The following is a 15,557-nucleotide window of genomic DNA, read 5'->3' as shown; positions in this document are numbered from 1 at the left end:
GAAACAAGGTGGCAGGTGATACGTGAAACTGGGAAGGGGGGCGAATGAAGTAAAGAGCTGGGAAGTTGATTGGTGAATGAGATAAAGGGCTGGAAAGGGGGGGAATCTGACAGGAGAGGGTAGATCATGGAAGAAGAGGAAGGAGAAGGAGCACCAGAGGAAGGTGATGGGTAGGCATGGAGGTAGGAGAGAAGGAAACAGGAATGGAGAATGGTGAGGGGAGGGTGGGAACTACCAGAAGATTGTGACATTGATGTTCATGCCATCAGGTTCAAGGCTACCCAGACAGAATATAAGCTGTTGTTACTTCAACCCAAGTGTGGCCTCATCACAGTAGTAGAGACGGCCGTGGACTAAGATGTCAGAATAGGAATGGGAAGTAGAATTGAAATGGATGGCTACTGGGAGATCCCGCTTTTTCTGGCGGTTAGAGCGTAGTTGCTCAGTGAAGCAGCCTCCCAGTCTACGTCGGGTATCACCAACATACAGGAAGCCACACTGGGAGCACTGGGTACAGTAGATGACCCCAAAAGCCTCACAGATAAAGTGTCACCTCACCTGATTAGAGCCCTGAAAGGTAGCAAGGGTGGTGTAGGAGCAGGTATGGCACTTGTTCCACTTGCAAGGATACATGCCAGGAAGGAGATCAGTAGGGAGGGACAAGTGGACTAGGGCATCACATAGGGAGCTATCCCTGCAGAAAGGGTTGGGGGGATGTGCTTGGTGGTGGGATCCCGATAGAGACGACAGAAGTTAGGGAGAATTATGTGTTGGATATGGAAGCTAGTGGGGTGGTAGGTGAGGACAAGAGGATAGGGAGAGGGCAGACGTACACGAAATGGAAGAGATGCAGGTGAGAGCACTGTTGATGTTGGTGGAAGGGAAGCCCCTTTCTTTGAAGGAGGACATCTCATTAGTTCTGGAATGAAAAGCCTCATCCTGAGAGCAGATGTAGTCGAGACGAAGGAACTGAGTGAAGGGGATGGCATCTTTACAAGTGGCAGTTTGGGAAGAGTTATAGCCTAGGTAGCTGTAACAAACAGTGTGTTTATAAAAGATATCAATAGATAGACTGTCTCCAGAGATACAGAGAAAGATTGAGAAAGGGAGGGAAAAGTTGGAAATGGACCAAATAAATGAGGGCACAGTGGAAGTTGGAGGCAAAATCCTCCCAGTGTGGCCTTGCCAATGTCAGGGTAACCAGAACTGTACACAGCCCTCCAGATGTGTTTTTAAATGAACCTCCAAATGTAGTCTTGTACAGCTGTAACAGAGTTTTTTTTAATTCATGTATTCAGTACCCTGACCGATGATAGTCAGTGCGTCAAACACCTGCACCAGCCTCCGCGCTGTTTCTTTCAAGGAACCATGTACTTGCACCCATTAGATCTGTGTACTACAACACTCCACATGCCTCTACCATTGTGCAAGTCCTGCCCTGGTTTGACACCAAAATCAACAGCTCACATTTATCTAAATTAAACTCCATCTGCCATTCCTTAGCCCACTGGCTCAATTGATCATGGTCCCACTGCAACCTTGGATTATTGTCCACCATACCCCCATTTTTAGAGACAGCCACAAACTTACTAACCACACTACTGATATTCTCTAAAGGTAAACTACCTTCCTATCAGTGATACTATGCTACTAACGAGGAAGAGGTGAAAGTATTCAAGAGGGAAATATTTGCAAGGCTCTGGGGAAGGCATGGGCTGCTGAATTGTCTTACACGTACTGGTATTGGCTTGGTGGGCCAAATGTCATCTCAAAATAATTCACCCATATCCCAAAAGATGGAAGTATCACTGACCAGGTCCATTCCAACTGTTCCCAGATGAACAACCTGCTCGGCCACTTGGGTTGGCCACCTTAGAGTCAAACACAACTCAGCCCAAAAAAGGATAGCAGACACCTTACCGGAAATACATTTAAAACCCATCTGGCTTACAATAACAACCTAGTAGTGTTCTAATCAAACACTTACATTCCAGAAAATAGTGGGCTTTAAACTTGGGGCTCTGAGTTTCCAGAACCATTTGGATAAGAATGGTTTATGATTTCAATAAGACCAGAATAGCACCTCTGGACTGTAGTCAGGCCATCACCAATCATAACATGTCTTGAACTAACAAGGTAGAATTTGCCCATACTTTCTCTTGGGTAGTGTACATTTAGATGCAGGATTGTGGGCAAGACAGGCATCCAGAGACCCATGTCACTAGCAATACGTGTTCAAAAGCAGGTTGGGAAGAGGGGAACAAATTGGCAAGAGTTGTACAGTTGGTTGATCCAGGAGTTAACTGCACGGCCAAACGCCCTGGTAATAACGTTGTCAAGTTCGTCAATGACACAACAGTGGTGGGGCTCATCACCAACCTGGAACATCTGGACAGCAACGATGCACATCTCAGGATGCTCTTTATCGACTACAGCTCAGCATTCAATACCATTATCCCCTCAAGACTAATCAATAAACTTCAAAATCTTGGCCTCAATAGCTCCTTGTCAGTTTGGATTGGCAACAACATCTCCTCCGCAATCTCCATCAGCACAGGTGCACCACAAGGCTATGTGCTTAGCCCTCTGCTCCACTTGCTTTACACTTAGGACTGTGAGGCTAAGCACAGCTCCAAAGCCATATTTAAGTTTGCTGATGACACCAATGTCATTGGCTGAATCAAAGGTGGCGGTGAATCAACATATATGGGAGGAGATGAGAACAACAACAATCTCTCAGTCAATGTCAACAAGACAAAGGAGCTGATTATTGACCATGGGAGGAGAGAACCAGAGGTCCAGGAGCCAGTACTTATTGGGGAATCAGAAGTGGAGAGGGTCAGAAACTTTAAATTCCTTGGTGTTATCATTTCAGAGGATCTGTTTTGCACCCAGCATACGAGTATAATTACAAAGAAAGCACGACAGCACCTCTTGCTTAGAAAAAAATTTGCAAAGATTTGGCATGACATCTAAAACTTTGACAAACTTTGATAGGTGTGTGGTGGAGGGAATATTGACTGGTTGCATCATAGCCTGGTATAGAAACACCAATGCCCTTCAACAGAAAATCCTACAAGTAGTAGTGGGTACTTCCCAGTCCATCATGGGTTTAGCCCTCCCCACCGTTGAGCACATCTAAATGGAGCACTATCGCAGGAAAGCAGCATCCATCAACAACGACCCCCAACACCCAGATCATGCTCTCTTCTTGCTGCTGCCATCAAGGTGGCAAGTACAGGAGCCTCAGGAATCACTCCATCAAGTTTAGGAACTGTTACTACCCCTCAATCATCAAGCTCTTGGACCAGATAGTTACTGCTTATTTTTTTATATTATACTTATTTCTTTTGTACTTGCATAGCTTGTCTTTTGCACATTGGTTGTTTGCCCTCCCTGTTGGTGCGGTCTTTCATTAATTCTGTTATGTTTCTTGGATTTACTGTGTATGCCCACAAGAAAACGAATCTCAGGGTTGTATATGGTGACATATATGTACTTTGATAATAAATTTACTTTGAATTTTAAACTATGAGGTGGAAGAGCTCGAGGCCTGGTGTCAGGCAAATAATCTCTCCCTCAATATCAGCAGAGCAAAGGAGATGGTTATCAACTTCAGGAGAACTTGCACCACCTATGCCCCGTTTCACATCAGCGGCACAGCAGTGGAAACTGTGAGCAGTTTCAAACTCCTGGGAGTGCACATCTCACACAACCTCTCAAGGTCCCAGAACACATTCTGCGTAATCAGGACAGCTCACCGATGCCTCTACTTCGAGGAAGCTGAAGAGAGCTGGACTACGCACATCTGTACTCATCATTCTACAGGTACACAGTGGGGAGCATTCTGACAAGGTGCATCACTGTGTGGTACGGAAACTGCATTACAGCAGACAGGAAGGCTCCACAGTGCCCATCACCAGCACCAGCCTACCTGCCATCAAGGACAGATAATACAGAGAATATGTACTGAGAAAAGGTGAGCAATATCGTGAAGGATCTCACCCACCCTGCTCATGGACTGCTCATCCCACTCCCGTTAGGGAGGAGGCTACGTGGCATCCATGCCAGGACCACCAGGCTCAAAAACGGTTACTTTCCCCAAGCAGTAAGACTGATCAACACCCTCACCCACTAACCCACCCCACCACTACTATATCATTGCCTAGTGTCACTTTATGGACATACAATCAATTATGTATTTATATTTGTGTTAGACTGTTATCATTAGGTTCTTTCTCTCACTGTGATATTTTTGTGCTGCACTGCATCGGGAGTAACGATTATCTCACTCTCCTTTACACTTGTGTACTGGAAATGAGATCAAACAGTCTTGAACCAAGTCACATGGAATCCACAGTGAGCATATAAATCGACCCAAGTTTGGCTTGGCCGTAGGGGAAACGAGGGTCATGGTGGAGGGGTCGGACCTGCGGAGTTCTGCAAGGATCAGTGCTGGAAGCGTATTGGTTTTGATGCCTTGTCTGTAAATGTGGAGTAAGCGTCTAAGAGATGTGTGGGCAATGAACAGTAGCAGAAGAGTATATTTGGAAGTTAATCCAGACACACTTCAAGTCAGTCCTGTCTCATCACTTAGTACTTAAGCAGTACCATTCAATGTTAGGGAAATTTAAAACTGCTCACTACTGCAACAGCATTGTTCTTACACCTGACATGAGTCTACCTTCACATTTGCTTTAATTCTCACTGACTGCTGGTGGGCTTATAGTATAAACCATTAGAAGTAATCAGTTATTTCTTGTTTCTAAGTTCTACCCATACTATTGCCAATAAAATCTTCCAAGTAGTACCGTGATGTTCTCTCTAGTCAGTATGAACTCCTCCTCCTGCCTTTCCTCCACCTCGATCACGACTGCAGAATGTGTACGGCAGAACACTGAGTAGACAGTACTGCTCCTCCCACAGCCAGGTTTCTGTAATAGATACTGTATCATCTCATGGGCCGGTCCAGTCCACACACTGAGCTCATCATCAGGGTTTTGCATGCAAGTTATCACATCTTCCTCATTCCCTGACACGCCTACCAGACTGGCTTTTTCCAAACTTAATGTATATATTTTCTTCAGCTTTCTCATCTGTTAGCATTACTACTTTAGGTTCCCACACAAGTTCAAGCTCACACAGTAGCACAAGCAAATCTCCACGCCAAGGTATTAGTTCCACTCCATTTCTGATGCAACACGAGACCATAAAACACAGGAGCAGAATTGAGCTATTCAGCCCATCGAGTCTGTTCCTCCATTCAATCTTGGCTAATTTATTATCCCTCTTAACCCCATTCTCCTGCCTTTTGTCGTAACCTTTGATTCCAGTGAGTACAGAGCCATTGAATATTCCAAACATGTTAACCATTTAATTCTTGAGAACCTCCTCCAGATCCTCCCCAATGCCAGCACATACTTGCTTTTATATTCTAGTCCTCTTGAAATGAACGCTAACAGCACATTTGCCTTCCTTACCACAGACTCAAACTGGAAATTAACCTTTAGGGAATCCTACACAAGGACTCCCAAGTTCCTTTGCACCTCTGATTTCTGAATTTTCTCCCCACTTAGAAAGTAGTCTATAGCTTCATTCTTTCTACAAAAGTGCATGAACAAACATTTGCCTACACCATATTCCATCTGCCACTTCTCTGCCCATTCTCCTAATCTGTCCAAGTCCTTCTGCAAACTCCATTTCCTCAAAACCACATGTTCTTCCACCCATCTTCTCATCATCTGCAAACTTGGCCACAAAGCCAGCAATTCCATCATCCAGATCATGAACATAATGTGAAAAGAACTGTTCCCAACACAGACCCCTGTGGAGCATCACTAGTCACCGGCAGCCAACCAGAAAACGCCCCTTTTATTCCCACTCTTCATGTCCTGCAGTCAGCCAATCCTCTATCCATGCTAGTACCTTTCCTGTAATACCTTGGCTCTTGTTAAGCAGCCTCATGTGCGGCACCTTGTCAAAGGCCTTCTGAAAATCCAAGTACACAACACACCTCTCTTGTAAAGATCACCTCTGCCCTAATTGTCCAAGTGACTGAAGTCTTCCCATCTTCACCAACTCTTCAGGCAAGCAGTTATTTGCCCTAGCCTCTTATTTCTATCCTTGCTAGCACATGGTACAGGGAGCAATCCTGTGAGTGGCCAAGTAATCTTGAAGAAAAGAAAACAGAGGACTTTCTTTATCTTGTACCCAATACCCAGACTAAGTACTGAAAGACAAAGATCAACTGGACACAATACTTTGAAAATACCTGTGACTCTTTAAATCTTTAGCCTTTTTTACAACAGATGTTCAATGTGACAATTTGTTTAAAAAAAAAATACACTTTTCAACATGGTGTGCAGATAGGCCACACTCTTTTATACTTAACCCACACGCTACGCTCAGATTTGGAACCTGTGATCTCATCCTGCTCATTCACTTCTGTCATAGTGAACTTTTTTCTTCACAAGTGCCTGTTTTCAAATACTTGAAGGTGTTTGACAATTCCTTATTGATGAAGACAATTTTGACAAACCTCCATCTTGCTCATTGGGCCCTTATCGATACAGTTAACCTTATGATTACTTACTGCCCGTTACACCGCTGGCGTTTAGGACAACAATGAAGATTCTCCATCTCTGGTGGTGTTCAGGGCTTCCTTCATCATCTCAGCAGTTTCCTCTCGGTTTTCAGTACCGTCAGTCATGCGAGTCCTGGGTGGAGACTCAGGAATACCATCACACTCGGATGTAGAAGGATTCTTCATTGCTGTTTCCGTAACAATTTTGTTTTACCAGTCAGGGTTGTTAGCTCTGAGCAAACCTGGAGGACCACTCTTAGTCTGGCCTCTACCTTTTGACCTGTTTGGCATAGGTGACTCTACCAAGAGCCAAAGCACAAGGCCCTGACTCCAGCCAACACAGCTCTCCAGGTCATTGAGGCACACAAGCCTCCAAACCACAACAAGGCTGTGGACTTAATGATTGGAAAGTACTTATTTTAAAGCTAAAACCTCCTTGAAGCACAAGTTACACATCTCCAACTTTATATTGTGCCTTTTGCAGGAATAAAATGGAACTCCTTGGTTATATTCCCGTTGAAGATGTAAATATGTTCCAAGCACATAATAATACTAACCTGTACAGGTGGACATCCTCGAAAGATTTGATGTTATTGATAGCAAAAACACAGAGGAAACCTTCCCCTGTTCGCATGTACTGATCTCTCATAGCACTGTATTCCTCTTGACCTGCAGTGTCCAGGATATCTAGTAAACATGTTTCTCCATCAATGACCACTTGTTTCCTGTAGGAATCCTGCGCAAAGGAAGACAGGTGGTCAGTAATCAAACCGTAATTACATTTCCCACCATAATTTGCTCCTGATCCTCATCACTGATGCAAGTTTAGTCAGTCAAATTGTTTGTTGGGAGGAGGTCTGGGAATTCAGAGTCCGGATGTGCAGCTTTCTCCAAGATTCATTTTGTTCTGTCAGTGAACTCTTCCCAAGTTTAGCTACTTTCTTGCAATGCCAATCCCAGACTGAATCCGTGCAGATGTGGAATAAGCTGCACCCTTTCCAGTGCTATTCACAGGTTGGTTGAAGATTTCCGACTTTGTGAATAGAGAAAACAGAATCTCTATCACATTTCAAAGGCACCTCAAGAACTCACAAGACCATTGACCCAGAATTGGAATCGAGACTCATAAACATAGTTCCACGTTTAGTTGGTGTAGGTGAGTAAGAGTTCCCTTCTCCAGCCCACCCCTCCACTGAGCATATCTACATGAAATGCTGTCGCAGGAAGGCAATGGCCATCATCAGGGACCCCCACCACCCAGACATGCTCTCTTCTTGCTCCTGCAATCAGGAAGGTGGTGCAGGAGATTCAGGACCTACACTACCTGGTTCAGGAACAGTTATTTCCCTTCAACCATCTGGCTCTCAAATCAGAGGGAATAATTTCACTCAACTTCACTTGTCCCATCATTGAAAAGCTGCCACATCAGTGACTCACTTTCAAGGACTCTTCATCTCATGTTCTCAATGTTTATTGCTTTTTTTTTATTATTAATTTCTTTTTTGTATTTGCACAGCTTATTGTCTTTTGCACGCTGGTTGAACGCCCAAGTTGGGCCAGTCTTTCATTCATCTGTTATTGTTATGATTCTACAGAGTGACCATGAATGCCCACCAGAAAATGAATCTCAGGATTGTATATGGTGAAGTATATGTACTTTGATAATTAATTTACTTTCAACTTTTGAACATTGAACTTTGGCACTGTTCAGTTTTACCATTTTACAGTTAGCCATGTTCGGTAGCAGATTATTGCCTCCACTTCAGGGATGATCTTCACAAAACGCGTGGTGTTACAGTAGATATTGAAGCTAACTGCCTTGCCCTTGCACAATTATTCAGTGCCATGCACTCAACAACCCAACAAACAACAGTGTGCGTATTTAAAGCACGTGGGACAAAAACGGGAAAAAGTCCTCAGCTGAAGTTCCAAGTGTTGGTGAAAAAAGAAACAGTCAGCATTGAAGGTCTGGACTCTCCTTCAGAACTGAGAAAGGGAGACAGGGGCAAGGGCAGTTTATCCAATAGGAAGAAAGGAGAAATTAGGATTAGCTCACCCCTGTGTGATGGCCACCTGAGACATGAGCAGCAGGACAAACTATACAGCGAAAACACAGCAAGCAAATGTACCCAGTTCGCACATAAAACAGACAGAATGAGTTATCTAAGGTTGAAAAATGTGAAATTTAGAGTTCTGAGGCTGCAATCTGCCACGATGTGGCTACCCTTGGGCTGGAGGAGCAACACCTCATATTCTGTCTGGATAGCCTTCAACCTGATGGCATGTACATCAATTTCTCTAACTTCTGGTAATTTCTCTCCCTCTCCCTTTTCCCATTCTATCTCCCCTTATCTCTTCTCTTCTCCACATCTACCCATCACTTCCCTCTGGTGCTCCTCCTCCTTTCCTATGATCTACTATCCTCTCCCATCAGATTCTTTCTTCTTCAGTCCTTTACCTCCCAACTTCTTACTTCAAAAAGTATGGTCTCCACAGAACCCTGACCTCAAAATCATCGAGGCTGTCTGGGATTACCTGGAGAGCCAGAAGCAAGTGAGGCAGCCAAAGTCTGCAGAAGAACTGTGGCAAATTCTTCAAGATCCTTGAAATAACCTACCAGCTGATTTTTTTTTTTTTACATATAAAATTGCACGACAGTGTACCTAAGAGAAATTATGCAGATTTAAAGGCAGAGTGGTCACACACCAAACATTGATTTTAGTTTTCTGACTGTATTTTTTTGATATTTAGAAACTTTTCAATTCAATATTTTTGAAGGCATCTTTGCTTTACAGAATTTATTTTCTTACATATGTCTAAGACTTTTGCACAGTCCTTTACTCTTCTCTCCCCCCCCCCTGCCCCCCAACCCACATCCTTCCACTTTCTTATTCTGGTTTCTTCCTTTCCAGTCCTGAAGAAGGGTTTATGGCCTGAAACATCGACTGTTTGTTCCTCTCCACAGATGCTGCCTGGCCTGCTGAGTTCCTCCAGCATTACTCTGGATTTCCAGCATCTGCAGAGTCTTTTGTGTTTAGGGAGATGAGATGTCGCTGCTTGAACCCGCATCATCCTGGGACCAAACGTTCTCCCCAGGTGAAGAAGTGATTCACTTGTACTTTATCCCCCATTCAACACATTGCATTTGTTGTTCATTGTGAGGCCTTTCAAATAAAAGCAAAACCAACACGTGGGTGATTGCTCTGTACGCCTAATGCAGAAGATGACTGAGCTTCTAGTTGTAAGCCATGTTTATTCACCATCCCACTATGAACTTTGCTCTGTTACAAACAGACCCAACACCTCATTATCCACCCGGGTATAGAGCCTTCCGCCCTCCGCCCTTCGAAAACTCACTCCTTGCTCCTATTTTTATGAGAATCATCATTTTTGCCTGCCACCATTTTACCTCTATTCTTGGTCTAACCTGTAGTACTGACAACGTCGCAGTCAGCCTGACTAGAGAACATCAGCAAAACGACTGCCTTCTGCGTTTGTGTAACCTGATGCTCACAGGTCCATTATTGCACCGGATCAGAGGAATGCCTTTTGTTCGTGGTGCTCTAAGAGTAATTAATAACTGTTCCTGACCCTGGTGACCTGGGACCCAAGGTTCCTGAACCTCTCTCCCGATGGCAGCCACGAGAAGAGAGCATGGCCTGGATGGTGGGGTCCTTGGTGACTGATGCTACTTTCTTGTAGCAGTGCTCCTTGTAGGCGTGCTGAATAATGGGGAGGGTTTACCCTGTGGTGGGCTGGACTTACGTAGCCTTTTCCGGTCATGGGCATTGGTGTTTCCGTATCAGGACATAATGTAACCAGTCAGGATTCCCCACTGTGCATCTCATTTGATTCCCAAACCTCGCCAACAATGACTGCTCCACTTACACCTAACCTATTTTATTGGCCCTTGCCCACAGTCGGCGATTTCAGGGTCACAGAATGTCCCAACAGGCCTAACTCACTTTTTCAAATCTCGCTCCTGTAACGCGCAGGCCAACGTTTCCTTGTGGTCTCAGGGCGCGCAGAATCATGAGGGACATAGATAGAGTAAATACGCACAACCTGGTTCTTAAAGGCAGGATTTGTAGAAGCATGGTCTGATTACCATGAGTTAGCATGGCTTTGTAAGCGACACGTCATGCCTCACAGGCTTGACTGAATTCTTTTGAGGAAGTGACAAAGCACATTGATGAAGGTAGAGCAGGGGATGTGGTGAATACAGATTTTTGTAAGGTGGTTCATAAGGTTTCCCACAGTAGGCTTACTCAGAAAGTCAGGACGCATGAGATCCAAGGGAGACGTGGCTGTGTGGATGCAGAATTGGCTTGCTTGTAGAAGGCAAAGGGTGATTGTTGATGGAGCGTATTCTTCCTGGAGGTTGGTGACCAGTGGAGTTCTGGAGGGGTCTGTTCTGGGACCCCTGCTCTTTGTGATTTTTATAAATGACTTGAATGAGGAAGTGGAAGGGTGGGTTAGTAAATTTGCAGATGATAGAACGGTTGATGGAGTCGTGGATAGTGTGGAGGATTATTGTAGGTTTTAGCAGGACAGGATGCAGAGCTAGGGCTTAGAAGTGGCAGATGAAGGTACAATCTGGAAAAGTACGTAGTGATTTATTTTGGAAGGTCGAATTTGAAGGCAGAATACAGAACACAGGGTTAAAGACAAGAGTTTTGGCAATGTGGAGGAATAGAGGGACCTAGTGGTCCACAACCATAGGTCCTTCAAAAGACGCTGCGCAAGTTGGTACGGTTGTTAAGAAGGCATATGTTGTGTTGACCAATTGAGGGCAATTGAGTTCAACAATCACAAGGTAATGTTGCAGCTCTATAAAACCCTGGTTAGACCACACTTGTAATATTGTGGTTAGTTCTGGTCACCTCATTGTAGGAAGAATGTGGAAGCTTTAGAGAGGGCGCAGAGAGATACCAAGATAATGCATAGTCTAGACAGCAAGTCTTATGAAGATAGGTTGAGCAATCTAGGGCTTTTCTCTTTGGAGTGAAGGAGGATGAGAGGAGACTAGAAAGAGGTGTACAAGTTGATAAAAGGCATTGAAAGATTGGACAGTCAGAGTCTTTTTCCCATGGAAGAAATAGCTAATATATTTTAAGGTGATTGGAGGAAAGTATGGTGGGGTTTTCAGAGGTATTTAGCTTATTTATTGACTTTTACAGAGAGTGCTGAGTGCAAGGTATGGTCTGCCAAGGGTAGTTGTAGAGGCAGATGTATTAGGGACATTTAGAAACTGGTACATGGATGATAAAGAAATGGAGGACTATATAGGAGGGAAGGGTTAGATTGATTTTAGAGTAGGTAAAAATATCAGCACAACACTGTGGGCAAAAGGACCTGTACTGTATGATAATGTTCTATGTTCCTATATGGACAAGCTGTCAAAGGAAGTGGTTGATGCAGCATTTAAAAAAAAAACATTTGATCAAGTACCTAAATAGAAAAGGGATATGGATCAAACGTAGGCAAATGCGACCAGTTTAAATGGGCCTCTTAGTCAGAATGGATCAGTTGGGCTGAAGGGCCTGTTTCTGTGTTTTATGACTATGGCCTCAAAACAAACCAGATAAAGGGAAGATATTCTGGGAAGCTGGGAGTTCGTGAACCAGGGCTCAGAGCCTTGGGATATGAAGTGTTTCATGTAGAACCAAGACGAGAGGTTTCTTCATTCAGGAGGCAGTAAGCCTGTGGAAACTCCACCACAGAAACTTGGGGCCGAGTCATTAAATATATTTGAGAAGCAGGTAGATTAAAGCTAGAGATTAAGGGCCAAGGCTAGACAAGGTACAAAGTCTGAAGTGAATGATCAGACATAATGCTGTGGATTGGTGCAACAGCCCCCAAGGGGCTGAGCGGCTCCCTCCTGCTCCAATTTTTCAGGTTTCTATTACACATGGGAGGTGTACTGGAGATACAGCTCTACCAAAGGAGGTGTAAGGTGCTCCTGCAGGTCACCCTTGGGCAAGGTGTAGCACCTGCTTAGCCCCCACTCCCACCCCCAATCAGGGTTGCGTGAATAGTCGTATGAGCAGCTGGTGCATATCACAAGTCCTGGTTATGTGACGACTGATGCCAGGCAGACAATCTCTGAAGAGTATTGATAATGGCTGGGGGTCACCTGTTTTGTAAAGGCACTGCCCAGAAGAAGGCAATGGCAAACCACTTCTGTAGAAAAGTTCGCCAAGGACCACCATGGTCATGGAAAGAGCAACAATCCCTCACTCAATAGTCAGATTGAAGACAGATGAAAGACCCACATCATATCGTCATGTGCTGTCATATTACATACATTCTTTTAGAGTCTATCTACCTCCAGTTTCCAATGCTGCATTTCATTTCCCTGCAAACACCAGGAAATCTACAGATGCTGGAATTTCAAGCAACACACATAAAAGTTGCTGGTGATCGCAGCAGGCCAGGCAGCATCTCTAGGAAGAGGTACAGTCGACGTTTCAGGCCGAGACCCTTCGTCAGGACTAACTGAAAGAAGAGCTAGTAAGAGATTTGGAAGTGGGAGAGGGACGGGGAGATCTAAAATGATAGGAGAAGACAGGAGGGGGACGGATGGAGCCAAGAGCTGGACAGTTGATTGGCAAAAGGGATATGAGAGGATCATGGGACAGGAGGCCTAGGGAGAAAGAAAAGGGGGAGGGGGGTGAAGCCTCAAGGATGGGCAAGGGGTATAGTGAGATGGACAGAGGGAGAAAAAGGAGAGAGAGAAAAAGAATGTGTGTATATAAATGAATAAATAACAGATGGGGTATGAGGGGGAGGGGGGCATTAGTGGAAGTTAGAGAAGTCAATGTTCATGCCATCGGGTTGGAGGCTACCCAGACGGAATATAAGGTGTTGTTCCTCCAACCTGAGTGTGGCTTCATCTTTACAGTAGAGGAGGCCGTGGATAGACATGTCAGAATGGGAATGGGATGTGGAATTTAAATGTGTGGCCACTGGGAGATATTTCCCTGCCTCATCTCAGCATCTCCACTTACCTCGATCGTTGGATCATATTCATCTACAAAGTGGTTCTGTATCAGCTGGATTGTCAGAGCACTTTTCCCCACGCCACCAGCTCCCACTACCACCAGCTTGTATTCGGTCATCTTCCCTTTGGTGCACTGATGAGTATCATGAAGCAGGCATCTGTGTTTTAATCATGAACATGCATGTCCGTGATGTGACCTAAAATCTGGAAAGAACAGTAACATTTGTTATTAGGTCTCAAATTTAAAATGCGCCCCTTACATTTAAACATTTGCTTCAAGGTACACCAATTCCATCTTACAAGTCTCTCACTGTGGCAGGAGCAATACCTCTCTGTCTGTGGCATGTCGAACTGTTGGAGTGACAGCGGCTTTTGATGGACATTGACTCTTTGGGGGCTCTGCTAATGCTTACATGGCAGGTGGTGGGGGGGCTAGTGCCTTTTGCTGAGGCAGGTAGGGGAGAGGGAAGGGAAGGGTTGGTGCTTTGCTGCTTGTGCATGGAGGAGCGAAGGGGGTTTGGGGTTCTAACGTTTTCCTGTCATCTATTCTTTGGGGTTTTTCTTCTATTTTATGGATGTCTGTGGAGAGCGAGAACTGCAGGTTGTATATTGCACACATTCTCATCATTAAATGTAACTATTGAACAATCACAAGTCAACTTTGTCCACAAATCAGAAAATACACAAATATCTCAGGATGAACCTCAGGAGTTGTATACACACTCTGGATAATAAATGCACTTTGAATCTTCGAAATCGTTCCGATAACCATTCCAAAGAAAGGAAATGAGCTCTGCCATTTGTTGGAATGAACATGCATACGTATATGAAGGGCCGTGCAAAAGTGTTATATACAGTTAGGGTGAGGGAATTCATAGGAACGAGGACAACAGGTAAAGGAGGTCAGGGAGGAAGGCATTACCCTCAGTAGGGTGAGGATTTTCAAGTAGTACAAGGAGGTCAATACCACAACATGATAAAATCAGAACAGGAACTGAAACCCAACAAGAGACAAAAGAAAAAATTTCTTCTCTCAAAATGTTGGCCCATTTCACTGCATATTTTGATATACATGTGACAAATAAAGATAATTTTTCAGATTGAATCAGATCTTCAATTTGAACAGAGGGAAATACAATCGCATCATCAATAGGCTGAATCACCTTCTGTACTGAAGTTTCCATGAATCTAAAGGCCAGTGGAAAGGGTGAAAGCAGTAAAATTACATGGCAAGTTATCAAAATTTAAGCTCGATCAGATAGGCATGTGGGCAGACGTTTGGCAAAAGGTTTCAATTCAGGTTAAGTGTGAAGTGCTGCATCTTAACCAGGGTGGGGGCTGTGGAACAGAGGGGTCAAGCAGTACCATTTTGTGGTTCACTGTAAGTGGCATCACAGATAGTCAGGATGGTGAAGGTGTTTAGTACACTGGTCATCATCAGCCAGGGCATTGAGTATAGGAATTAGGGTGTTATATTGCCACCGTACAAGATATTGGTGAGACTATACTTTCAGCATTGCGTAAAGTTTTGGTCAGCCTGTCATAGGAACCACGCCATTAACTCAAAAAAATATGGAGAAGAATTACAAGGACATTGCCGGGACTCAAGTCTCTGAGAGGATGAGGGAGAATTTGGGCAGGCTAGCACTTTATTCCTTAGAGTGAGGGGTGACTTAAATCACAAGGGGCATAGACAGGTTGAATGCCTTTTACCGGGAAAAGTGATCTTAAAAAAATATTGGGCATAGGTTTAAGGAGAGAGATGGATGATTTAAACTGGGGCCTGAGAGGCAATTTCTTTACACAGAGGGTGGCTCATATGTGGAATAAGCTGCCAGAAGAAATGGTGAGGCAGATGCAGTAATATCTAAAGGTCATTTGGATAAGGACACGGATAAGAGGTTTTTTTTAGAGGGATACGGGCCAACAGCAGGAAAATGGGACTAGTTTGGTGGGCAGCATTGTCGGCAT

General features: G+C 44.4%; 1 protein-coding gene across 3 annotated transcripts in view; it reads right to left on the bottom strand.

Moving 5' to 3' along the window:
- Positions 1-15,557, bottom strand: part of LOC140204915 (GTPase KRas-like) — a 46,340-nt gene that overhangs the window by 13,460 nt on the left and 17,323 nt on the right. For all 3 annotated transcript variants that reach the window (XM_072271863.1, XM_072271865.1, XM_072271864.1), the window contains exons 2-3: positions 13,594-13,790; positions 7,141-7,319 (exon numbers count right to left, since the gene is read on the bottom strand). In XM_072271863.1, the coding sequence (XP_072127964.1) occupies positions 7,141-7,319; positions 13,594-13,704 (290 nt within the window). In that variant the 5' untranslated portion in view covers positions 13,705-13,790. The remainder of the gene's footprint in view (positions 1-7,140; positions 7,320-13,593; positions 13,791-15,557) is intronic.

This window comes from Mobula birostris, chromosome 11 (genome assembly GCF_030028105.1).
Source record: "Mobula birostris isolate sMobBir1 chromosome 11, sMobBir1.hap1, whole genome shotgun sequence".
NCBI classification, from domain to species: Eukaryota; Metazoa; Chordata; class Chondrichthyes; order Myliobatiformes; family Myliobatidae; genus Mobula; species Mobula birostris.
Note: the sequence above shows the minus strand (reverse complement) of the source record. Positions and strands in the feature narration are given on the sequence as shown.